General features: G+C 65.2%; 1 protein-coding gene across 1 annotated transcript; it reads left to right on the top strand.

The window, feature by feature from the left end:
- Positions 1-764: 764 nt before the first annotated feature.
- On the top strand, positions 765-19,112 carry KCNN3 (potassium calcium-activated channel subfamily N member 3; the record flags this gene model as incomplete). Its single annotated transcript, XM_082496220.1, has 8 exons — positions 765-1,481; positions 4,790-4,885; positions 8,380-8,798; positions 14,365-14,506; positions 16,468-16,578; positions 17,891-18,018; positions 18,209-18,278; positions 18,807-19,112. The coding sequence occupies 8 exons, from the start codon at positions 765-767 to the stop codon at positions 19,101-19,103; spliced, it is 1,980 nt and encodes a 659-aa protein (XP_082352346.1). The 3' UTR covers positions 19,104-19,112.
- Between the last annotated feature and the right edge of the window lie 7,251 nt (positions 19,113-26,363).

The following is a 26,363-nucleotide window of genomic DNA, read 5'->3' as shown; positions in this document are numbered from 1 at the left end:
GGGTGACCCAATATGGGAGCGCGCACTGGGTGCAGCTGGGGGGGTCCTGGGGGGCTGTGAGGTTTGGGGAGGGGGATTAGGGTTCTGTCCCCCACACCCATCGCTGTTGGGGTGATTCCCGTGTCCGGCATCGCCCTGATCCCCCTTGGGGACATCTCCGGGGGGGGCGGGGGGGTGACACACACAGACAGGGGGTGACCCAGCGTGGGAGCGCCCGCTCCAGCTGCTGCCCCGTAATCTCCAGTCTCCATAAGGGGATTAGGGGGGGTTTATATAAGGGGGGGGATGTGCCGTCGAGGGGAGACCCCGGTGGGCGTGGGGGGGTCCCCGGGGGAGGGAAGATGGGTGGAACGGGTGCGGGGTCGTTCGGGACTTGTAGTCCGTCGGGGTGCACCGGCGCCGGTACCGGCGCCGGTGCACCCCGACGGACTACAAGTCCCGAACGACCCCGCAGAGAGGCAGGAACCGGGGGCGCGGGGAGGGACGGGGTTGTGTGTAGGGGGGGGGATACGAAGCGGGGAGCGGGCGGGGATGATGTCAGCCTGCGGGGAGCCCCGGCGCGGCCAATGGCGCGGCGGGGCCGGGCCAGCGGCGGCGGCGGCGGCGGCGGCGGCGGGGGCGGCGGCGGCGGCGGCGGCGGCGGCGTCGGCGGCGGCGGCGGCTGCGGCGGCGAGAGCGCGGCGCCCATTCATGATCCAGCGAGCGGGGCCGGTGGTCGGGAAAGCGGAGCCGGTGCCGGAGAAAACGGCGCCGGTACCGCCGTTATGGAGACATCGGGGCATCTCCACGATTCGGGCGTGGGGGACCTGGAGGAGGACGCTCGGTGTCCCTGTCCCTTACCGGGGGATGAACGGCCACCGCCGCCTCCCGCCGCTCTGCCGCCGCTCCAGCACAGCCTGTTGCACTCCTCGCCCGGGTCGTTACGGGCCCCTCCTCCTCCTCCCGCCGCCCCCGCCGCCCTCCACCCTTCCTCCCGCCACGGCAGCCAGCTCAACCTCGGCGACCACCCGGCGGGCTCCGGGACGGGGAGCGGCAAACACCGGCAGCCCAGCCCCTTGGTTCACCGACGGGACAGCAACCCCTTCACCGAAATCGCCATGAGCTCCTGCAAGTACAGCGGCGGGGTGATGAAACCCCTCAGCCGGCTCAGCGCATCCCGCCGGAATCTCATCGAGGCCGAACCGGAGGCTCAGCCTTTACAGCTCTTCGGGGCCGGCGGACCCCCCGAAATCGTCGTCTCGCGCGAGGACAACCACGCGCCCGCCGCCCGCCGCCCCGACCGCCCACCTGCCCGCCCGGCCCCCGCCGCCTTCGCCAAGGGGCCCAAGCGCAAAGCGCAGAACATCGGCTACCGGTTGGGGCACCGCCGGGCGCTCTTCGAGAAGAGGAAGCGCCTCAGCGACTACGCGCTCATCTTCGGCATGTTCGGCATCGTCGTCATGGTCATCGAGACCGAGCTCTCCTGGGGGCTCTACTCCAAGGTACCGGTGGGGTCACGGGGGTGGGCACGGGGCCGTCGGCGCCGGACGGTGCCCGGTAGGGTGAGCGCGGAGTGGTTTACCCCATATGGTGTCCCACGGGATAAACATGGAGCCAGTTGCCCCATCTGGTGTCGGACGGGGCCGTACAGGCTGGTTGGGGACCACCAGGGTGGCCTCAGGGCCTTACGGGGACGCTGCGGCCACAGGTGTCGGACAGGGTGAGCGCCGGGCTGGGGGGCGCCGGGACGGTGTGCCGGGACGAGCGCTGCGCCGGGACCTGGCGGAGCTGCCCCATGTGCCAACAGCGCCGGAGAATGACCCACCGGGGTCCGCGGTGCCCGTCACCGGCCCGCTTGGGCGCTCCTCGAGGCACCGTGCCCTCGGCGGTGCAGTGGAGCCCCCCTCTCCCTCCTCCTCCTCCTCCTCCTCCACACCCCTTTCTTCCATTTTTTTTTTAATTTTTATTTTTTTTTTTTGCAGGACGGTGTCTTTTATTTATAATTCTCCCCCCCCACGCCCCTTCCAGCTCCTGCTCCCGGGCTGCGCTGGTTGGCAGCGATATGAATAACTCTTTGTATAGACATCTGTCATGTTATTTATACTTATCCAGAGAGGGGAAGGCATCGGCACCCGCGCCGGCAGGGCGTGCGTGGCACCCATGGGCGTCAGCAGGACGGCACTGCCGAGGGGGCTGGGGGGGGGGGGGGGGGGCGGTCGGCGGGGGTCCCCGTGCCGCGGTGCCGCCGGCGGAGGGGAAGGAGAGCTGGCTGGGGGGGGGGGGTGGTGGTGGTGGGAAGGGGCTGCTCACTGCTTCCTGCCGTGATCCGGCACGGGCGGTGGGGAGGGCGGCGCGGGCGGAGGAGGCGACGGAGCAGGTGGAAGGAAAGAGGGAGGTGATTGGGGGTCCCGTGGGTGCGGGGGGCACCGCTGCTTCCCCACGGAGGTGCCCGGCTGGTTGGGGGGGGGGGGGTCCCGAGTCCCGGCTGCCCCCAGCTCCCGGCGTTGGTGGGAGCGCAGGAGCTGCTGGCTCCGGCCGAGGCAGGGGGATGCCTCGGTGCCGAGTCCGCATCCCCGGTTTCCCCGCCGAGGGAGGAGGATGCTTCGCTTGGCATCACTGCCGGAGCCTCTTTCCCGGCGGTTCCCGCTCGCCTTCGGCACCAGCGGGGCTGAACCACCGTCTCCCACCCGTACCCGCTACCTGTTGAACCGCCACCGGCCTCACCGGGCTCCCCGGGCCCGCGTGCCTCGTGCCGGGGGGGACCGGCTGCCATCACCGTGCTGCCGGCAGTGCCGCTTGCCACGCTTGCTGGCCCCGGCACGCCGGGCTGCTGTGTCAGCCGGGGAAGACCCCGTGAGTCAGCGCCGCTGCCGTGCAGCCGCCCGCGGCCCCGACCCCTGCCCCGGCGCCTGCCGCTCGCCACGATGCTTGTGCCGACAACCGCAGGGCGCAGGGCGGGGGGTCCCCGGATGCCGGCTGCCCCGGAGCGTTGGCCGGAGCTGCGGCAGTGGGCGACCATCTATAAATCCCCCCCCCTCCCCGGCCCCGGCAGGCCCCGGTGGGAAACCAGAGCTCTCCGGCAGGGATGCAGCCGTGACCGAAGGAGCACCCACAGGGCCGGGGCCGGCAGCTGTCGTGCGGACGGGGATGTCGGTGCTGCCGGCCCTGGCCTGGCTCCAGCTCTGCCTCACCGCCGGCGGCTACGCCGCCGCACGCTCCACCCATGCCGGAGGGTGCCGGGGCTGAGCCGGAAAGCAGGGATGCGATGGCTGAGTTTTTCCTTGCTCTCTGCCCATCCCTTGAGCGTGGGCAGGATGGGGACCTCTCCCGTCTCCAGGATGGCACCGCCGGGGTGAAGCATCCTGCCACCTGCACCGCACGGTGCTGCCGGAGGTGCCGAGGTGTCGCCGCAGTTTGGCCAAGTCGTCCCCTCCCACACATCTCCCCCGTTGTTTGCTGGGACCGTGGGATCCAGCGACAGCTCTTCCTGCCGGGTCCCTCCGGACCCGGCGATGGCAGGAGCCGTCGGTAAACGCGGTGGGTGTGCCTTTGCCAGGAGGGCCGGTGGGTCCCCGGGTGGCGCAGCCGCCGCGAACGCGGCGGCTGCGCCACCCGGGGACCCACCGGCCCCATGGTGTCCCTGTGTTTTGGGCAGGCAGGATTAATGCCCCAGGGAAGGGTCCGTCCGGAGCAGCCTTGGCACGAGCCCTGTCCCGGAGTTTGCCTATTAATAGCCGTTGTTTGGTCCCCGGCACTTCTCTCAGCACCAGCCATTATATCCACACAATTGCGTGGCCGGAGCCAAGTCGTTAACAATGCGCCGCCACCCCCCTCCGCGGCAAATAGTCCCTTCACCGCGTTTAAATGCCATGTGGGGCTGAGGAACACTGGAGAGAGGGAGAGGAGCGAGGCTGAAGGCAGCCAGGGGTGCTGGGGGCAAAGGTGTGGCGTGTCACGAGTGTGCCGGGTCTCAGCGTGCCGGGGCTCAGCGTTATCATGAGCGTGTTGGCGTCTCAAGCGTGTCACGAGCATGCCAGGTCTCAGCGTGCCATGAGCGCGTCGGGTCTCAGCGTTATCATGACCGTGCTGACATCTCGAGCGTGCCACGAGCGTGCCGGGTCTCAGCGTGCTGGGGATGGGGTGGGAGTGTGGGATGAGCGCGGTGACAGGGCAGGTTGGTTTGGAGATAACACCTCGGTGAGGGGCTGCCGGTGCTCGGCGGGTGCCCCGGCATCAGCGGGGCCGGCTCGCGACCGGTGGCAGTATGGGGTTGCTGGTGACTGAAATGGGGGCCGGAGGTGAGCCCATGGGAGGAGACGGTGAATCCCGCTCTTCCCGGCTGCGTCCTGAAGAGCAGCCCTTTTGGTCGCCAGTCAATCAGGGGCTGGTTTAATTTCCATAGAGCTAATTAGCAGGAGGATCTAATTAGACCATCCATTAGGGTGCCATAATATTGGGCTCAGGCTTGGATGTGGCCGGGGCACTGGCGTCGCGTGGCCCAGCAAGGGGAGGTTGGTAATTACACTTGGCAGAATCGGATTAAAGAAAACCTTTTGGAGAAAAGGCCGCTCTTGCCTGCCGGTGCCGGTGGTGCCGGCGGTGCCGGCGGTGCCGGCGGTGCCGTTGCTGCTGTGCCGCGCCGCTCGGGGTGGAAGCTGGGGGGGCCGATGTGCTGGGGAGAAGGGGGGCCAAGTGTTGCGGAGGGGGATGCAGCATCTTCCTGGGGGTGCGGAGCCCGGTGCCGCGGCCAGCGCCGGCGAAGTGCCGCAGCCACGTCCCCCCTAACGCCCGCCCTGCTCTCGCCTTGCAGGACTCCATGTTCTCCCTGGCCCTGAAATGCCTTATCAGCCTCTCCACCGTCATCCTGTTGGGCCTCATCATCGCCTACCACACGCGGGAGGTGCAGGTAGGTCCCGGTGTCACCGGTGCCGAGCGAGGGGCTGCCGGGGCGGGTGGTCGAAACGGGCTGCGGAGTTTGTCGGCTGCTCCGGTTGGGATGCGACGCCCGAGCTCGCAGCTTGCGTGGAGCCTCTTCCCTCCTCGCCGGTGCCTCGGGGGGCAGCGGGAGGTCTCGGTGGGGTGGTGAAGCCGGGCACCGAGGGGTCTGCCAGGGTACGGGGTGGCCGGTGGAGCTGCCGGTGGCTGGGGGAGGCTGAAGCCAGGAAGGGCTCGGACCAGCCGAGGTGCCAAGGAAAGCTGTGAAATCCTTTCCTAATCAGGGCTGCCCACTCTCTTCCTCCCTCGCCCGCCCTGGCTTTTGCTGGGAAATTCAAGGGCCCCCAGTTTGCTCCAGGAAGGCTGCGCTTCCCCGCAGGATGCGGCTTCGGCACGATGCCGGCCTCTTTTGGGAATGGGAGGAACGAATCACCAGGCCAGGAGAAGGAGTGTCCCGGGATGGGACGCCGAACCCCCCGGCCCCGAGCGCCCCGGTGTTTTGGTGCACCAAAGCTCCCACCTCGTCCCACCGGCGGCTGTGGGACGGCACCTTACTGGGAGCCGCTGGCGCAGCCTGCCTGTACGGGGGCCGAGCCCGGCGGTGGGTTGTTCAAAGCAAATATTTGAGAGCTCTGTTTTTTTTTGGTTGTTTTATTTTTTTTTTTGCTAGAATAATATTTACCCCGGGGTGGCGGCGGTTGGGGTCAGCCGGGAGGGCCGAGCCCCGGCGCTCTCCCGTTTCCTCCCCTTGTTGTTCTTGGGAGCGGGTTGTGCAAACACGGCGTCCACCCCAGCGGCGTGTGGGTCTTCCCGCCTCTCCCTGCTCCATCCGGAGCCGAAACCCTCGCTGCCGTCCCTCCGCGGGGCGCCGGTCCCCAAGCAAGCGCGGGGTGCCGGTGCGGCCACCCAACCTCACCACGGTCCCACCGCTGCTCCGCTGGACTGGTGGCGCTGGCAGGGAAGGGAATGGGATCGGTTTGACGTGATTTGGTCCGGACAAAGCCGTGCTGGCTGCTGATCGCCCTATTATCTCTTAGGTGCTTATAAAGGGATTGCTGATAATCCCGCCGGGGATGGAAACGGGGCTGACAGAGCTCTAAATCCTCAGTTTCTCGTCCCTCTTGCCTAAGGGGGGGCCTGCGCTCGCCCTGCCGCGGCGCTGCCAGGCCTCCCCGGCCTCCAGGAAAGGCTCGACAGCAGCTTCGGCCTCTTCCCTCGCTATTAATTGCGTTAATTGCCGAGTCCTTCGGCACGTTTGCAGCTCAACCTGTGCCTCGGTTTCTCCGGGACCGCTGTGCCCGGGGTCCCGGGTCCAGCTCCTGGGGTCCTGCCCGGCCCCGGTCCCTGCTGTCACCTGACGGGCTGAGGCGGTGAGGGGTCCCCGGGGTGTCCCCGAGCCCGTCGCCCGCCAGCCGGGCCTGCAGGTGAGGCCCATTCCGGCCTCCCACCTCTGCCTCCTGCTGCTAGGCCGCGAGCTGCTGCTAATTGCCTGTGTCGCTCGCTCTTCGTTAGGCTGAGCGTGTGCAGAGAGCTGCCGGGTCCTCACCCTCCCCGCGCCCACGGGCAGAGGTTGACCCGCTCCCGGTGGCACCGGTGACTCGGTGGCCCCGGAGACGGCTCTGGTCTGCACCCCGGGGCAGGGTCTGCCGCCGCGGTGCCGCGGCGTTGGTGCGGTGGGTGCCGTCCCCCGCCAGCGCCGCCTTTATCGCTGCGGTGCCTGATGGAGCACGGTGCTGGCGAGGCTGCCGGCTCCAGCAGAGGGGGGTTTTGGGGGGGGGGGGGACACACACAGCCCCTTTCGGCCCTGCCCTTGGGGCGCCGAGGGCTTTTTGTGCATTTATTTCGGCGAAGCTCTTTTTCCCCCCACCCGCGTGGTTTCTCGGTGGCTTCCCATGTGCTTTGCTTGTCCGGAGCTGCGGTGGCCGACACGTTTGACATGCCGGAGCTGGGGATACTGGGGATGCTGGGGATGCCCCGTCGGGTACCGCTGGACCGTGCTGGGGGTTTCCATGGAAACCCGCGGCGATGCGCCGCAGGTGCAGGGCTGAGAGGGGCTGGCGCAGGGGGAACCTGCCCGAATCCCCCCCTCGCTCCTTCCCTTCCCCAACCTGCCCTGTTGCAACCCCCGCCCCCCCCCCCCCGCAGTCAAAAGGCTCCCTGCCTCTTTCCTCTCGCTAATTTGTTTATTTTTAACACCCTTTTCCAGGAAGGAATGGGCTGTCAGCTTGTTAAATGCCTGAGGATCTCCCTTGACAGCTTGGAGCATTTTTATAAACAATTTCTCAAACAAAGCAGCTAAAAGGAGCGGAGCTTTCCAACCAGAAAGGGAGGTGGCCGGGGACGGCCGCTCCGTGAGTCAGCCCCGGCGGCTCTTGCCGTCCCCCCGGGGAGAGCACCGTGTGCCATGCCGTGCCGGCGAGGCGGCTGGCGCAGGTGCGCCGGGGCCTCCGGCACAGCGGGAGCATTGTTCCCGGGCGCAACGCCAGCCGGGGCCGTCCTCCCCACCCACCGCCCAGGCTGGAGCGGCTACAGGAGCTCCCGGCACCCCCCCCCCTGCCCCGGCCTGAGCCAGGGTCGCTCCGTGCTTTGCAGGGTCGAGGACACGCCGGTGACGGTAGTGCCGGCTGCCACGTCCCCCTTGGATCCCTTCCCAGTGGCAGCTTTGCCAAGCGCTGCTTGCAGAGAGACCCTGAGTGCGTCCTCGCTGCTGTAGGTGACACCGGTGTCCCCGTCACACCGGGGACAAGCCAATGTCCTGCCTTAGCGGGTCTGTCCCGAGGCTGCCGGGGCGGGTTACCCCCGGGGGTCTGGTGGCGTTCCGGAGGTGCCAGCCCGAGCTGCCGTCCCCCCAGTTCCCGCAGAGACCCCGACTCCATCGCTGGCAGCAGGAGAGGAGCTGGTACCCAGGATGAACCGGCGGTTGCTATGACAACCGGATCCCATCGCCGCCAGCAGCCCGGGTGCTCCGGCAGCGGTGTTCCCTCTCCAAAAGTTGCCCTGGCACTCGGGGTGTGGTGGCTGTCGGTGGCACCGGTGCAGCGCTGGCGGGAGCAAAGGGACTGGGGGTGGCTCGTGCCGGTGCTCTGCGGCACCGTGGTTTGCCCGTCTCTGTGCCCCCGGCGAGGAGGCTGTGCCGGGAGGTGGGCTCCTGCCGGCCGCTCTGCGGGAGCGGGTTCTGTCCCTGTGCCGTGCCCTGGGCGTGTGCTCAAGGCCGGGCACCCTAAAGCCTTCTGGGGTGTCCCCAGTGCTGTAACCGTCCCCTAAACACACAGGCAGGGCAGCGGAGGGGATGCCCATGGCTCGTTCCCACCCTCTCCTTCCCCATCCATCCCCGGCCCCCCCGGCCAAAGCCATCCCCAGCTCCGCAGGGCGCTGGTGTCGGTGCCCCCGCTGCCCGTGGCGGGATGCTGGTGGGGCAGAGTTGGCCATGGCCACCGGTAACCATGTGGTTTTGCATCCCGGTAGCTCTTTGTGATCGACAACGGAGCCGACGACTGGCGGATAGCGATGACGTACGAGCGCATCCTCTACATCGGCCTGGAGATGCTGGTTTGTGCCATACACCCCATTCCCGGGGAGTACAAATTTTTCTGGACAGCCCGCCTGGCTTTCTCCTACACGCCTTCTCGGGCGGAGGCGGACGTGGACATTATCCTGTCCATCCCCATGTTTCTGCGCCTCTACCTGATCGCTCGGGTGATGCTGCTGCACAGCAAGCTCTTCACCGACGCCTCCTCGCGCAGCATCGGGGCGCTCAACAAGATCAACTTCAACACCCGCTTCGTCATGAAGACTCTCATGACCATCTGCCCCGGAACGGTGCTGCTGGTCTTCAGCATTTCCCTCTGGATCATCGCTGCGTGGACGGTCCGGGTGTGCGAGAGGTGAGAGGGGCTGGGGCTGCAGGGCGGGGTTCGGGATGCGCGGCGGTTCAGGATGCTCGGCGGTTTGGGATGTGCGTAGGTTTGGGGTATACGGCAGTTCGGGATGCGTGGCGGTTTGGGATGCGTGGTGGTTTGGGATGCGTGGCAGTTCGGGATGCACAGCGGTTTTGGATAATCAGCAGTTTGGGATGCACGGTGGTTCGGGGTGCTCAGTGGTTCGGGATGTGCGGTGGTTTGGGACGCTCAGTGGTTTGGGATGCGCAGTGGTTTGGGTTGCGTGGTGGTTTGGGACACTCAGCAGTTCAGGATGTGCAGTGGTTTGGGATGCGTGGTGGTTTGGGATAATCAACAGTTCAGGATGCGCGGCAGTTCGGGATGTGCGGTGGTTTGGGATGCGTGGTGGTTTGGGATAAACAGCAGTTTGGGATGCACGGCGGTTCGCAATGCTCAGCAGTTTGGGATACGCAGTGGTTTGGGACACTCAGCAGCAGTTCGGGATGCGCGGCGGTTTGGGATAATCGGCAGTTCGGGATGCGCGGCGGTTTGGGATAATCAGCAGTTCGGGATGCACGGCGGTTCGGGATGCGTGGTGGTTTGGGGTGCTCAGCCATTTGGGATGCATGGTGGTTCGGGATGTGCGGTGGTTCGGGACGCTCAGCAGTTGGGGATGCGCAGCGGTTCGGGATAATCAGCCATTCGGGATCCTCGGCGGAGCTGCGATGTCCCCCGCACCCTGTGAGAAGGATGCAGAGATCCAGGGGCTCGGCAGCCGCCGGTTCCCACCGACGAGCCCCCATCCCGGGCAGGAGGCAGAGGCAGGGACAGCCCTGGGGACAGGCAGTGTCCCCCTGCGAGGGGACAGCGTGCGCTGCCAGCTGGCGCGGGAGCCCCAGGAAGGCGGGTGGGGGACGCGGGGGGCGGCGGGAGCTGGGGAGAGGCCGGAGGTGCTGGCGAGCAGCTCGGCTCGGCTCTGGCATCGCTGCGAGCGACTGCCATGACAACACGGCGGTGACAAACCCACTGCCGGATGGCATCATGCCGGCATTGGCGTGCTCGGCACAGGGGTTGCTGTGGCGACCGGCTCCGGTGGGTACCACTGTGCCACCATCTCCCGGGGACACTATGGCACCCCTTTGTCCCCCGAGGGGAACCGGGGGGGGCAGTGGTGCAGCATCCCCAGTCCATCCCAGTGCTGGAGGCGTTTCTCCCTGGCCGCAGTACAAGGTGCCGCCGGCACCCATCCATCCCAGGGTGGGGAGGGCACGTCCCCCAACAGGGTGTCCTGTGTCCTGTCCCCAGCGCGGGGCCATCCCTGTCCCCAGGAGGCTGAGCTCGACGCTGTGCTGCCATCAATGTGGCCCGGGCTCGCCTGGGACAAAGCGCGCGTGTTGTGACTCGGTGTCCGTGGATCAGCCGAATGGCCTGAAATCCCTTTTTTATTTGTATTTTTATTTGTATTTTTATTTGTATTTTTATTTGTTTTTTTATTTGTATTTTTATTTGGTTTTTTTATTTGTATTTTTATTTGTATTTTTATTTGTATTTTTATTTGTATTTGTATTATTTTTATTTTTATTTTCATTTTCATTTTCATTTTCATTTTTATTTTTATTTTTATTTTTATTTTCATTTTCATTTTTATTTTCATTTTCATTTTTATTTTTATTTTTATTTTTATTTTTATTTTTTATTTCTATTTCTATTTTTATTTGCAGCAGCTTCATGGCATCCTCGGAACCGAGGTGCGAGGGATGGCGCCCCGGCGCGTCCCCTGGGACACCCAGCTCGCTTCTGGGCGCTTGCGAGGTGGGAGGAAGGCCACCCCTCCTCTTCCCCAGGGTGGCACCCCTCGCGCTGCCCACCCCGTGCGGGGGCATTAGGGCAGCTTTAAGTACCGTGGCAGCGGAGCGGAGCGGCACGCTGAGATTTTACGAGCTTTTACAGGCTGCGTTTGCCTTCCCGTCTGCCTTAATGATGCTCTCAGGATGTGCTGGATGGTTGTTGCGCTGCTTAATTGTGTTTGGGAGATTTTTATTTGTGCCTCTTAAACAGGGAGCGGGCAGACAGGCTCCCGGGGGGAGGATGGGGGGGGACGTGCAGGGGGTTGATTCTGCACCTGAGGGGGGCTTAGGGTGGAAAACTCAATGTAAATAAAGAACCGGTAGGGACACAAAAAAAAAAAAGAAAAAAAAAAAAAGAAAAAAAAAAAAGAAATGACGCAGACAAGGCGCTGCAGATCACCGGCACCGCAGCTGCCGTGAGCTGCCGCCACCTCCCTCTGCCTACCGAGAGGCAGATGTGAACCTGGGTGGGCTGGGGATGCACCGACCCGGGGGGATGCACCGACCCGGGGGGATGCACTGATCTGGGGGGATGCACCGACACAGGGGGATGCACTGATCCGGGGGATGCACCGACCCGGGGGGATACACCGACCCGGGGGGATACACCGACCCGGGGGGATGCACTGATCTGGGGGGATGCACCGACACAGGGGGATGCACTGATCCGGGGGATGCACCGACCCGGGGGGATGCACCGACCCGGGGGGATACACCGACCCGGGGGGATGCACCGACCCGGGGGGATGCACTGATCCGGGGGATGCACCGACCCGGGGGGATACACCGACCCGGGGGGATACACCGACCCGGGGGGATGCACCGATGCGGGGGGATGCACCGATCTGGGGGATGCACCGATGCGGGGGGATGCACCGATCTGGGGGGATGCACCGACCCGGGGGGATGCACCGACCCGGGGGATGCACCGATCTGGGGGGATGCACCAATCTGGGGGGATGCACCGACCCGGGGGGATGCACTGATCCGGGGGATGCACCGACACAGGGGGATGCACTGATCCGGGGGATGCACCGACCCGGGGGGATACACCGACCCGGGGGGATGCACCGATGCGGGGGGATGCACCGATCTGGGGGATGCACCGATGCGGGGGGATGCACCGATCTGGGGGGATGCACCGATCCGGGGGATGCACCGACCCGGGGGGATGCACCGATGCGGGGGGATGCACCGATCCGGGGGATGCACTGACCTGGGGGGATGCACCGATCTGGGGGGATGCACCGACCCGGGGGGATGCACCGATCTGGGGGGATGCACCAATCTGGGGGGATGCACCGATCCGGGGGATGCACCGATCTGGGGGGATGCACCGATGCGGTGGGATGCACTGACCTGGGGGGATGCACCGATCCAGGGGGGTGCACTGATGCGGGGAGATGCACCAACCCGGGGGGGATGCACCGATGCGGGGTGATGCACCGACCCAGAGGGATGCACCGACGCGGGGGGATGCACCGACCCAAGGGGATGCACTGATCCAGGGGGATGCACCGATCCAGGGGGATGCAGGACCTCTGGGACATGCCCCATCCCTGAGCGATGCACCGTTCCCGGGGCACGCTCCGGCCTGGGGTGCCACACAGCTCCCGCAAGGGCCACACAGGACATGTCCCCATATCCCTACTGATGGCAGGTTGCTGCGCTGGTGCTGGAAACCAGTTTGCTGTGGCTTACGGGGCCATCCCCAAGCGGCACCCGTTGGGGCCGGGTGGCTCGGAGATGGCCGTGCCGCTCCGAGACGTGGTTCCCCGGGGCTGGGTTTGGCCTGGCCGGGACACGTCCCCTCAAGCACCGTGAGCTGCACCAGCGCCCGCGGGCGCAGCATCGCTGCCGGGCATCCTCCCGTGGCGTGCCGGGGGGGGGGACACACCGCAGCTCTCCGCAGGCAGCGAGTCGCTTAGCAACCTCGCCCGCTCGCCCGGCCGCCACGCAGAGCTGCCTGCGGTGCCGGCAGTGCTGCCGGGCCTGCCCGCCGACGGCGCGCACGTGTGCGCACACGTGCAGCCGGTCCCGCTCCCCCGGGGTTGAGGGCGCAGCCAGCCCGCAGCTCCCCGGCGGTGTCGCCCAAACCCATGGGGTCCATCCAGCCGCCCCGGTGCTGCCGCAGCGTCCTGGCGTGGCGACGCTCCACTCGGCGGTGGCATTTGCGGTGGGACCGGGGCGCTGCCGGTGGTGGGGACAGGCAGGTGGGGGGACAACGGAAAGCGGCGCTGGGGTCTGACCGGCGTTGGCGGCCCTCGGCGGGAGCGGGCGGTCCCTCTTCATGCCCGCACCAGTTGCGGCACGTGCCAGCTCCCCCCTCCCCTCCCCCCCCCCGTTTATCAGCTCCTTCTGCTCAAAGTGCTTCTCGGAAGAGAACACGTCCGTCTGTCCGGCTGCGCCGTAACCCCCTTCACTGGCACGACGCTCCCGGGGTCGTCCCCGCGGCTCGAGAGCCCACATCCTGCGGGACGGACTGGGCTCAGCCTTTCCCAGGGGAACGTGGTGGCTGGGATGGGGGGTTGCGTGCCGCTGCCGGCGCCGAGATTTTGGGGAGCCCTGCCGTGACCGCGGCGAGGGGCTCCGGCTCCCCTGGCGCGCGCGGTAGCGGCTCTCGCCGTGGCTGAAGGCGCTTTCTCACGCGCCAGGATCTCGTTCGAGTCTCCGGTTGGTTTGGGGGAAAAAAATGTCGGAAGAGGAGAAAACCCAACTGCTCCGGGAGCGAGGAGCTGGGATGAACCGGGGCGGGGGATTGCCAAAAGCTCCATCTGGTTTCCCTCTCATGATTTCGTGAGGAGGCTGGGAGAAGCCTGCCGGGGAGAGGGATGCGTGCAGGCAGGAGGGTGACTGTCCTGCCCGTAGCGGGGCGAAGGTCCTGCCAGTCCCTGCCCGCCCCGGAGTGTGGGGCCGAGTCCCACCGCAGACTGCGCCAGCCCCTGCTCTGCCACCGGGAGCCAGCGCCGCATCCCCGGGGAGCGTCCCCGCGTGGCTCGGCCACGCTCGCACCGGCCCTGGGGAGCCGGAGGCAGCCGGAGCCCCGGTTGCGTGTTTGCCGGAAGAGCCGCAGCCGGATGCCGGGCCGGCCAGGGCGGTCGCTGACCTCGCAGCTCGGCAGGGACACGGCCATGGAAAGTTTGCAGCATCCCCGAAGCGGCGGGTCGCTCCACGTGTGCTTCATCTCGAGCGTGTGAGCCGTTCCCCCCCGCGCTGTCCGGGAGCCAAGTGCGTGCCGGAGGTTTGGCAGGATCCGTCCCCGGCGGCTCTGCCGGGGCTGCTGACAGCACCGTCCCCCGGGGCGGCGCAGGGGGAGCGGGCTCAGCCCGAACCGCGGCAGCGGGGGGATGCGGAGGAGGATGCCGGCGGCGAGCCGGCGCGGTCGGGGGCTTTGCAGAGCCGCAGCTGTTTCTCCCATCAGCCGGCTCTCACCGCCACGCCACGTGGCACCGGGGACGCAGGCGGCGGGACTGGGATGTGGTGACAGGTCTGACCGAAAGCAGAAACCCTTTCCGCTGAGTTTTTTTGCTCTGATTTTGTCCATGTGGGTTTTCCCGCGCCAAAAGTTGTGCAACCGCTGTCGCGATGGGGCATCCCGCCCCGTTAATCCCCGTTCCCCGTTGCACAGCACCCGCCTCGTGCCAGAGAAACCGCCGCGCCCAGCTTGCTCCCCGCAGCCGTCCCCGTCCCCTGCCGTGACACTGATGCCCGTGTCTCCTTGGCAGGTACCACGACCAGCAGGATGTGACCAGCAACTTCCTGGGGGCCATGTGGCTCATCTCCATCACCTTCCTCTCCATCGGCTACGGTGACATGGTCCCGCACACCTACTGCGGGAAGGGCGTCTGCCTGCTCACCGGCATCATGGTAAGAGCCGTGCCGAGCCAGTCGCCCATCCCACGGGCTCTGCTCGTCCCCGCCGTGGCCACCAGATTTTAGGGACCCGCTTCCCGGCTGGCTGGTCCGTGCATGAGGCGTACCGGCTTTGGCTGTGAGGTGTCGCAGCCTGGAAGCTGATAGAGCTGTAATTGCAATTACTGTAAGCACGGTAATTAGCAGGACGCAGCGGTTTGGTTAAGGAGGTGGTGGTACGGGCTGGGTGTGCGTGCCCGGCGGGTGCTGCCGTCCCGCGGGGCGCAGGGTGGGACACCAGCCTGTCCCCTGCCCTGCGGTCCCCGCTGGTGAATTCGGGGTGGATTTGGACCTGCGTTCGGCGAGCGAGGGGGGAGGCTGGACCGCGGCGGGATCGGGGCTGTCCCCAGGGAGCAGAGGGGCCCCCGAGCATCCTTTGGCCATCCCTGCTCGCGCCGCCTGGCTTCCATCGCCAGGAGCGATCCCAAATGCTGCCGGCTCCTGCTGAGAGCTGGGACCAGCTGGGAGCCCTCCGCCCCCGCCACGCTCCCGCCAGCATCCCCGCTCCGCCGCGGCTTCGTTTCCTCACGGCCAGAAGGTCACAGTCCTCCGGGGCCACCTGCCCCCGAGGCAGCCGTGAGATGTGCCGGGGTGGCCGAAGGAGCAGCCGGCGGCTCTGCGGTCCCAGTCCAGCCCCATTCCCCCCAGCCCTGCTCCCCTCGGCTGCCAGGCTCTGGGGACAGAGCTGTCCCCGTCCCCCCCACCCCGTTGCCAGCCGGGGCAGCCGGAACTGGTGCCCGGCACCGACCAGGCTCAGCTCTGCCGCTCTGTGCCCCGCGAGAGCTGTCGGCCGAGGCGGCTCCGCCAACGGGTATTCATTTTATATTATCTTCAAGTCTTTGATCGCATGAGGTCGGGCGCCAGCGAGGCTGACGCTGTTGGCAGGAGCCAAGCGAGGGAGAAAATCCCTCCTGGGAGGGGGGGACGCGGCGTTTGCCGGCACAGGGGAGCAGCCGCCGGCTCAGCCGATGGGGCTCCCGCAACTCCCCGCTTTGAACCCAGGCACCATCCGGCAAAGCGTGCCCATCTCCCGGCACCCATCCTGCACGGGGATGGGGACCCCCCCGCGACTGCCGGCGCCGGGGGAAACCCCGGGCTCTCCGAGCCGCGACACTGGGGGCGGCCGCCCTGCCGGGAAGAGAGGGAGCCGAGAGCACACAGCGGGACCTTCGGGGATGCTAAAGGATTCAGCTCAGAGCATGATGTTAATTAATGACTCTTTAATAAATTAAGGAGCGTTTGCCAGGCTCGTGGGCCTCTGCCAGAGTGCCGGGAGGGGGGAGCGGCTCATCTGGTACAGGCAGCGGCAGGCAGAGCGCGGGAGCACCGCGGGGAGCGGAGGCTTGGCACCTTTGCTTTCCAAAGACAAATAGACGCCGGAGATGACGGTTACGGCGCGGATCTGGCCCTAATCGCCGGGATAAGCGAGCGCCCAGCTGTCGCGCTCGGGAGACGCGGCGATTCCGGGGGAGGAGGGGTCCTCGATTTGGGCATCCCCTTCTTCGCTCTCCCCCAGGTCGCTCGGTGCTTCCCCACCGCTCTGCCACCCCGGACCCCTCTCGGCAGCAGGGGGCTCGCCAATCCCGCAGGGCACTGGCACGGGGGCAGGTCCCCAGCCCATGGCGGCACCAGTAAGCAAGGTTTAGCCCGGCTGTTTCTAATGGGCGCCGGGGATGTGAGGACTCACCGCTGACCCCGTAAATCAGCCCTGGCCTCTCCCGTTAATTCCCCAGCACATCGTCAGCTGTGCAAGGACACTCAGGCCCCGCGATATCTCCTCATTAGGATGATGTGGGTTGAAGGTCAGGGAGCTTTAGTTAATTAGGGGGTTGCGATGGTGAGGGTGGGAGCGCTGCTGTTGCACGAATTTTGCCGGAGGGTGACAAACCCTTTCCCCGGCTGACGTCCCCGCGCAGGGCGCCGGCTGTACAGCGCTGGTGGTGGCCGTGGTGGCCAGGAAGCTGGAGCTCACCAAAGCCGAGAAGCACGTCCACAACTTCATGATGGACACGCAGCTGACGAAGCGGGTAAGGCGCCGCGGGGGAGCCCGGGGGGGCGCTGTGCTGCGCGGTGGGAGCCGAGGATGCCGGGTACCATGGCGGGAGGAAGGTGTTGGCACCCCTGGGTGCGGGTCCTGCGGCGGGATAGCCGGTGTCCGTGTGCCTTGGATGCAGCGCAGGCGCAAACGATACGGTGAAAGCAAACAGCACCAGCTCCGTATGGGGGATGTAGGCGATGCGGGATGCTCAGCCGCACCCCCGAGAGGAAAAGCCCATTTTTTTTTTCCCTCCCCCGGGAGGATATAGACTCCCTCCTCTTGCAGAGCACGATCTCACCTAGCTCGATGTCAGGAAGACAACCAGATGAGAGCCGTGCCATGGGGCTCCTGCGGTTTCCATCCCGAGGAGGGACCCGGAGGCCGCGGCTGCGGCGGGGGGTGGTCCATGGGGTCTGTGGTCATGCCGGGATCCGGCGTTACATCCCTGGCAGCGTGCGTGCTCTGGTCTCAGCAGCGTCATCGCGGCAAAGCGTCGGCAACCCGACAGTGCCGCGTGATGGAATGGGTTGCGCGCACCGGTGGCAGGAGTGATATTTTATATAGGGGACGGTGGCAAAGCGAGTGTCAGTGCAGCCCTTGGAAGGGTGACCTCCCAGTGCTGGGATGTGGCCGGGACACCCCGCTTCGCCCCGGAGAGAGGAGCCCCGGGCAAAGCCCTGATGCCCCGGTGATAGTCGGGGGGGCTTCGGCGTGGCCAGGCTGGGAAAGCAAACAGCCGGTTGGCCCCACTCCCCCGACGGTGGATATGGATCCGCGGGCTCCGTGCCAAGCAGACGGCGGCCAATTCATCTTGGAGTGAGCAGCAGAGCCGCGGTTTAGCCGGGGAGCCTGCGGAAGCCGTGTCCTCATGCCGGCAGCTCAGCCGGGACCTGCCAAGAGTGCCAGATGGATACAGGAATCGAGAAAAACTTTGGGATTTTTTTTTTTTTCTTTTTTTTTCTTTCTTTTTCTTTTTCTTGAGGCTTAGGGTACAGCTTCGCCCGCAGGCGATGAGCCCGGTGGCGGAGCATCGGTGCAGGGTAGGATGGGGATGCGGGCGCACTGGGGACCGAGAGCCACCGCTGGGTGTGGGCAGCTCTGTCTGCCCCTGCTCCCGTCGAACTGCCCTTGCAAAGGCGCAGGAGACCGTGCGGGAGCGGAGCCGAGCTCCAGCTGGGGCGAAACAAGTGCTTTTGCAGCACCGGCTCACCGACCGGTGGCTCACGGCACGGTGGCTCCGTGAAATCCCATGTACCGGCGCAACCGGGGCCGGTGACCCGCAGCCGACTCTCCTTTTGCAGATCAAGAACGCTGCGGCCAACGTCCTGCGGGAAACGTGGCTCATCTATAAGCACACCAAGCTGCTGAAGAAGATCGACCACGCCAAAGTCAGGAAGCATCAGAGGAAGTTCCTCCAAGCCATTCACCAGTAAGGCGCTGGGCGCTGCGGGGGGGGACCCGGGGAGGGGGGATGCTGAGCCCCATCCTTGGGGGAACGACGGTCCAGTCCCCGGTTGGGGCGTGGGGACCAGTTTGCCACGGCTGCCGGCAGGTCTCCGGCTACGGTTTGCAATTGGGGAAGGGGGTAGGAGCTGCGTTTGCTCTTTCCTTCCGCCCAGGTTGCGGAGCGTGAAGATGGAGCAGAGGAAGCTGAGCGACCAAGCCAACACCCTGGTCGACCTCTCGAAGGCAAGTCCCCGCCGCGACCTCTCAGCTGGGCCGGGCTGCCCCAGTGTTTCTTTTCAACTGGGAAAAAACCAAAAGCGGACCTGGCTGACGGCGAAACGCTCCGCTCAGGTGGATGTCAGCCGGGAAGAGCTGCCGTGGGATGGCCGCCCTTGCAAGGCAGGAGGAGAAACACAGGCACAACCCAGGGGCCGGCGGGGCTCTGCCCTGCTTCCAGGAAGGGTCTTTGCTTCCCTGAGCCCCTTTACGCCGCCCCGGCCGGGGGTGCCATTGCTCGGCAGAGCGGGGCTGGCCGTCCCTTGCCCCTCTGCCTGCACGGAGGAAGAGTTTCCTTCTTTTAACGTCCCCGGGGTAATCCAAACTGCGGTCATGGTGCCCTGCAAGCTCCCGGAGCGGGCTGAGACAGAGGAAGGGGTTAAAGGGCTCAGCACCGGCGGTGGCACTAACCCCCCTTACCCCCTCCACGGCCACGGCACTAACCCCTCCGCTCTCCCTTCTGTTACCCCCCCGCCCCCCCCTTTTCCCCTATAGATGCAGAACGTGATGTACGACCTCATCACCGAGCTCAACGACCGCAGCGAGGACCTGGAGAAGCAGATCGGCAGCCTGGAGTCCAAGCTGGAGCAGCTCAGCGCCAGCTTCAACTCCCTGCCCCTGCTGATGGCCGACATGCTGCGCCAGCAGCAGCAGCGCCTGCTCGCCGCCGTCCTGGAGGCGCGGGGGGTCGGCGTGCCGGTGGGCACCCCCCAAACTCCTCTCTCCGAGAGCCCCATCGGGGTCAGCTCCACTTCCTTCCCCACCCCTTACACGAGCTCAAGCAGCTGCTAAAACGCAGCCCCCTCAGCCCCCCCCACGGACAAAGGGAAGCGTTTCCGCGCAGGTCCCGAGGTCTCCACGGACTTTCTTCTGGTCCTCGAAGCGCCGCAGGACCCCTTCGGCCGGAGCCGGTGGGACCAGCAGTGCCGAGCGATGCTCGGAGCTTTGCCAACGCCTTGGTATCGGGAATCGCATCCCCGTTCAGGTGCCTCTACACGTGGTGAAGGAAGGGGACGGGAGGCGACGCCTCGGGCGAGCCCGCGCCGCGGCGTCCGGTGGCGTCCGGAAAACCCACGCTCAATCTCAGGTCTTCACATTTGAAAACAAAACAAAACGACAAGTCAGAAGCACTGAAGCAACGGAGACACCAGAGGGAGAGTTTTCCTCCCCTGCGTGGACCCCGCCGGGGGCCGGGGCGCTCCCCTCGCCCCCCCCCGCCCCTCTCACCATCGCAAAGCACCGCCGGGCAGATGCCAATGTGGTGGTTTCTTGCACAGGCTCTGACCTACGCCGCCCACGCTCCATCCCATCTCCTTACCGGGACGCACATGAACCCCCCGGCGCGTTGCCGGGTGGGTGACAGTGTCTGGCCGTAACCTGCCCGGGGAAGGGGGGGGAGGCGGTTTTCGGAGCCATGAGTGTTTCAAGGGACGCTTCTTCTTTCTGGTCCTCGGTGTCATATTCTGCCTGGAGACAACGTGCCGGAGCCAGGAAAGCAGTGCCTAAAGCGTGCGGGGATGCGGGGCCGGGCAGGGCTACCCCCAGCCGAGGCGGCGATGGCCGGTGACGGGGCTGGCGGGCCAGCCCGGGCGCTTGGCGGGGGGCTCTCCAGGTGCTCACATCGCCGCTCGCCCAGGAGCTCCCCCTCCCCAGCATTTTGGGAAGCCAGCGGGCTCTTTGCGGCGGCCTCAGAACTGCTGGATGAAAAAAAAAAAACAAACCATCAGCTACAACCACCTCCACTCGCACCGGGAAAGTCCGCGCTCGAGCCCAGCCGGCAGCGCCGAATCCGCCGGGGTCGAGCAGGGGGCTCGCTGGCAAGTGATGTAGTAGCGGGGGCAGGCGCTTCATCTGTTTAAAACAAAGCCCATCGCCTTCGTGCCACTTCTGCTGGGTTTGGTGGGGAGCGGCAGCACCATCCGGCGCCGCCTCGGCAATGCCGCACCGCCACCTGTGCCCGCCGAAACGCGGCCCCTCGTGCTTCTTTTTGTTGTTGTTGTTGGGTTTATTTTTCTTTTTTTTTATGCTGGCATCCAGCTTCCTGAAGTACCCTCGGCATCACCTGGCTACTTCTGGAACCAGGCGTTTTCTGTTCCGCTTTCACCGTTTCCCCCTTTTTCCTTCCCAGTTCTGCTCCGGGGCGGTGTTCGGGCTCTGCCAGGTCTTTGCGTGGAGCCCCTGCTGCTGCCGGGCTCCGGCTTCGGGACTGGTGTTTGCTGCTTTCAACGAAAACTCAGCAGAGGCTATTTATATATTTTTTAAACAGATGAAGTAACCGCGTAATTACTCCGCGATATTAATTACACCTCACCCAGCGGTGTCAGTAATTGTAATCAAAGTCACTGTGTTACTCCAGGTATACTCAGCCTGTAATCTTCTCCTTTGTAACTCTTTCCCTTCCATAAATAACGCCGGATTTCGTGCGCACGTAGGCAGGGACGTATCAGCCCCGGTGCCGAGGAATTTCTGTGCAAAAACCCCACTTGCTGCCGGTGGTAGGTGGTTTACTCCTTGTGCCCTGCAATTAAAGTTACGTGGAAAACAAGCAGTAGTTAGCCAGGAACGCTTCCCTCGCCCTTCCCCCCCCCCCCCCCCAGCCGGTGGCAGGAGGAGGAGGAGGAGGAGGAGGTGGAGGAAGGCTGCGAGGCGGCAGCGGGAATGCTGCAAAAACGAGCTCCCGCTGCTGCAGAGGGGGTTGCGTTGAGGCCCGTCGGTAGCAGGGTAGCGAGCCCCGGTCTTTCCCGTCGCGTTCGGGGAGGAGAGGAGACGCGCGGCCGTCGCTGCCAGCCTGGGCTGGTCCTCGGCCGGCGGGAGATACTCTGCTGCCGGGAAGGAGCTGCTCTTCCCCTCTTCCAAGCTCTTGTCATTAGCGTAATTGCAGGGTGGGCAGGATGGCGGGGAGAGCCTCGCTGCCTTGGCAGCCCCCCCAAAATCTATTCTTAGCCCTGCTGCTGCTGCCTGTGTGCCTACAGGTGACCCTCAGCCCTACCTCCCCGGCAGGAGAAGCTTCTGCCCGTCTCTGTAAGAAGGCAATGGAGAAAACGTTGCAAATTCTGCAAATCAGCCTGAAATGCGGCGTCTCCGCTGGCCTGCGGGGCAGCCAGCAGAGAAAAACGCTCCCGCGCCTCTCCCGGGGTTCGGGCAGGACCGGGGTGAGGTGCGGAGATGTATCCTAAGGCGGCGGAGAGCTGGAGGAAGTATTGATGCTCGAGAATCGATATCACCAGCGGGAACCTCCTTACGGGCTAACGATCAAGTCTGGGAAATCAAAGGGAGCAAGACAATACCGGGCGCTGTCAGCTTGCTGGGACCCGAGGCGCTGACGGGGAGTGAAGGACCGGTGGTGAGAACTGCAGGATTACAACCGGCGCAAGAGATCCGTGTCCTGGGGCAGAGCCGCTGCTTCGGTGGGATTTCACTGGGGCCGACAGGAGCTGAGCTGGGGCGGTGTGATCGCTGCACCTCGCACCCCACCCCCTGCATCCCCCAGCCTCACCCTGCGCAGCCTGCACCCCAAACACCCCCCACCCCCCGCCTGAGATTGTGCGTCCCGGGGTCTGCACACTATGCTCTGCGCCTTGCACCCTGCATCCCACGCGCCCCCATCCCACACCCTGCATCCTGGGCATCCCCTGCACCCCGATCCCCCACCCTGCATCCCACGCACCCCTGCACCCCCCCATCCCACACCCTGCATCCCTGCACCCTGGTCCTACACCCAGCATCCTGTGCATCCCTGCACCCTGATCCTACACCCAGCATCCTGTGCACCCACCATCCCACACCCTGCATCCCATGCAACCCTGCACCCCCATCCCACACCCTGCATCCTGTGCACCCCCCCTTCCCATGCCCTGCACCCCCTCATCCCACACCCTGCATCCCACACAACCCCCATCCCATACCCTGCACCCCCCCATCCCACACCCTGCATCCCTGCACCCCGATCCTACACCCAGCATCCTGTGCATCCCTGCACCCTGATCCTACACCCTGCATCCTGTGCACCCCCCATCCCACACCCTGCATCCCACACAACCCCCATCCCGTACCCTGCACCCCCATCCCACACCCTGCATCCTGTGCACCCCCCCTTCCCATGCCCTGCACCCCCCCATCCCACACTCTGCATCTCATGGACCCCCATCCCACACCCTGGATCCTGTGCACCCCCCTTCCCATGCCCTGCACCCCCCCATCCCACACTCTGCATCTCGTGGACCCCCATCCCACACCCAGCATCCTGTGCACCCCTGCACCCTGATCCTACACCCTGCATCCTGTGCACCCCCCACCCCACACCCTGCATCCCATGCACCCCCCCTTCCCATGCCCTGCACCCCCCCATCCCACACCCTGCACCCCCGATCCCACATCCTGCATCCCATGCACCCCCCTTCCCATGCCCTTCACCCCTCCACCCCACACTCTGCATCTCATGGACCCCCCATCCCATACCCTGCACCCCCATCCCACACCTGCATCCCGTGCACCCCTGCACCCCCAATCCCACGCAAACCCCTTCCCACGCCCTGCACCCCCCCATCCCACACTCTGCATCTCGCGGACCCCCATCCCACACCCCGCATCCCACGCAACCCCCATCCCATACCCTGCACCCCCCCATCCCACACCCCGCATCCTGTGCACTCCTGCATCCCGCTCCCCGCATCCCACCCCCCGCACCCCTATATTAACCCCCTCCCCCCTGCCAGCGCTTCAACACCGGTGCCGGTAACCCCGACCCACCGCCCCAAGTCCCGGGACCACCAGACCCCACCAAGGCCATCACCGGAACGACTAGGGAGCCGCCCCGACGCCAGGGTGAGGGCAGGCATGGGGGGACCCCCCAGCACTGTCCAGCCCACGGTGTCCCCCGGTGCCAGGGGGCTCTGGGTCTGGGGGTGCCCGCCTGGAGCCGCTGCCCTGCTCCCCACGAGCGGCTCTCGGTCCCCAGCAGTTGAGCAACCTCGACGCACGGCTCACGCCCAGGGCAGGGCGGCAGCTCAACCTGGAGCTTCCCATCCCGGTGGCGGCTGGCGGGTCTCCGGTAAACGGTTCCGGTAAACGCTCCCTAGCCGGTGCCGTCTGCACACCCAAGAATGTCATTTTGGAGCCTGCGGCCACAAAAAGTATTGGGGACAAGCGGGAGAGAAGAACTGGGACCAGCGACCGAAGTGGAGGAAAAGCACAAGAACAAAACTGCGACGCAGAGTTATAATCCCAAAGAGATGCCGACCTCCCGCAGCCGGGAAGCATCCGACCCCGGGCGCTAACGGGGCTGAACCCCGAAGCCCCTCCAGGACCCCCCAGTCACAGCCCGTCTACACTTTCGGCACAGCTGCGGGGTGGTGGGTTTTTTTTTTGGTTTTTTTTTGGGTTTTTTTGGTTTTTTTTTTTGCTCCACAAACCTCCTCCCTGCGCTGCCTGCGAGGAAACGTCCTAGAAACGCCAGAAAAAAATCCCACGTCCTCTCTGCAAACTCACAGACGTTTCTGGCCAGACTTAAGGAGCTTCGACCTGGGTTTGCATCTTGCCTCTGTACTGCTCGCTTCTTTTTTTAACGATAGGGGAAAGCATAATAGTTTATTTTAACTATGAAATATATTGCTATATTATAAAGGTTATTGTAACTTTCAATTATGGTTTTGTACCCAACCCGGTTGTCAGCGGGCAGCCACGCCAGCCTGCTGCCAAAAAAAAAAAAAAAAAAAAATGTCTGTTTCTGAGTACAGCCGCTGCTCCCGGTGAGGACGGAGGCCAGGGGTGGCAGGGGAGGGGCGCAGGACCCCAGCCCGAAAGGCTCCCCGCGCTTCTTGTCCTTTACACCCCACCCCCACCCCCCAGGTATTCCTTCCCGGTACCTGGAAGCAGGTCCAGATCCGCAGAGCCCGGTGGCACCGGTGCTTTGCTTCTCCCTAGGGAAATGTCTACACCCCCCAACCCCCCCCCCTCTTTTTTCCCGGGGTCTCAGCGGTTTCTCGAAAGCCATTCGTCCCCCCATCCCCGGTCGTCTCCTCCAGCTGAAGGAGGGAGTCCGCTCCCCTGGCACAAGCTGTGCAAGAGCCGAAATTCCCCTTTTCCCCCCATCTCGTGGAAGAAGTGGTGCGGGGGGTGCGCTGCTTCCCTCCTCCGGCCGGGTTTTCGGCACGTTTTGGCTCAGCACGGGCAGGATCCGGGCAGGCTTTGAACTAGGGAATCACTTGTGCCTAGGAAAGCGTGAGGGTGCAAACATCCTCCTCTCCGGCAAAGCCGGTCCGCGCCGTGCCGGCCGCCGAAACACGCTGCTCTGCGTTTGGCCTGGGGACCCGCAGGCGGGCAGGATGGCTCCTGCCTGCTTTGGCTCCCTCGCCGCGGCGCCGGGCGGCGCGGGGTTGGCTCGGGAGGCAGGCAGAAATAGCGTGCTCGCTTTTTCTTCTCAGGTCAACACCTAATTTCTGGGACGGGGGTAAGGGCAGCCCTGCCCCGGTGTCCTGCGCTGCCGCAGGCTGTGGTTCCAGGGAGCGATCCTGCTCTCCCCAAGCGGAATTGCCCCGAGGGAACGCTGGGTCCGGAATGGGTCCGGTTCAAGGCTTCATGCCCTGCCCTGGGGAGCTGCGGCTTTCGCTCCCTTCAACCTCAGGCTGTGATGGAGAACGAAGCCCTGAGCGCGAAAGAGAAACGCGACGAGGCTGCAGGGACTGCTCCCTCTCAGCCTTCCAGCCGATGCACTGCTCCAGCCTCGGAGAGCATCTCTTCCTTCCCTCCACCCCTGAGCTCCTGGACCTGATCCCCATTGGATCAAGATTTGTGGGCAAATGAGTCTTAAAATGTTCTTTTGCAGACCCGATGCTCCTTCCCGGCCAGTTTTCCCGCACATCCGGGAAAGAGCGGCGCCTACGGGACCAATTCCTGCTGCTATTGTCCAGAGAAAACCTAAAAGCCCTCACACCAGCTCTTCCCCATCAGAATCGCTGCCACTGCCGTGCTGTCATCTTTATCGCCGTTTTTACCGCCACGGCTGTGCTGGCCCGACCCTCCCAGGCCAGTCAAACCCAGTAGGGCCGGGTCCCAGCAGCAATGAGCTGCCATGAGCTCCAGTGGCTCCTGGCTGGCCCCTACACCCGACCCCCCCCCCCGCAGACGCCAGCTGGCAAGACGGTGGCTACCCGGGATTGGGATTGCCCGACTGGGGCTGTTCCCGCCCCGTATATTTGCCCCCACTTGTGGGGTGGTTGTTGGAGGCGGCTGCCCCTCCTCGGGGACGTGGCGGGACCAGCTCAGGGGTTTATAGCTCGGCTGGAGGAGAGGGGCTGGTCCCCCCGGGGGAGGTCAGGGCTGAGCCTCCCCTGCTGCCAGCTGGGTCTGGGGGTTCCCTGGGGATTTCTGGGGTGCTTGACACCCCCCACCCAACACCCTGCACCGCTCTCCCTCAGGTTTCTCCCGCCCAGCATCTCCCAGTCAGCTCGGAGCCCTGTGCCATGGCCACCAGGTAGGTTTGTCAGGAGGGAAAAGTGATTCCTCAGCAGTTTGAGAAGGGGAAGATGCTGCTGCGCTGGTCCCAGCTTCTCCTCACCCGGCTCTGAGCTCCCTCCCCAAAAGCACCCAGAGGGTTGAGGTGGTGGAGAGGGGCTTTCGCAGGGGAGAGGATGAGTTATTTCCCTCCGTGGGATGAGTTATTTCCCTGTGGCATGAGCCAACTCGGAGCCCCGTGGGGCACTGGGCAGGGCTCCGGCACCGCCTGCCCGGTGGGTGCTCTCGGACGGGGGCTCTGGTGCTCCGGCCGCTGCGAGACGCGTGCCCAGCTCTGCTCCTTCTTCTGCCCAAAGTGTTCTTCCCCCCGCTGAGGTCTCAGACACCCCAACTGGCCGACGCACCTCCCAGCGGGAGCCGCTTGCACCTCTCCGCGGTCAGGATCCGGCCCCGGGCTTACGTACGTCCCTCTTTCGTGGCTGGGAGTCTCGGCCGGGGGGAAGGGAGCGGGGACTGGTCCCGTCCCCACAGCATTGCCATAAACCCGAGCTGTACCCAGAAACAGGCATGTTTTAAACTATGGCTTTAACCTGTTCACTG

The sequence above is a fragment of the Vanellus vanellus genome, assembly GCF_965231255.1.
Source record: "Vanellus vanellus genome assembly, chromosome: 27".
Lineage (NCBI taxonomy): Eukaryota > Metazoa > Chordata > Aves > Charadriiformes > Charadriidae > Vanellus > Vanellus vanellus.
Note: the sequence above shows the minus strand (reverse complement) of the source record. Positions and strands in the feature narration are given on the sequence as shown.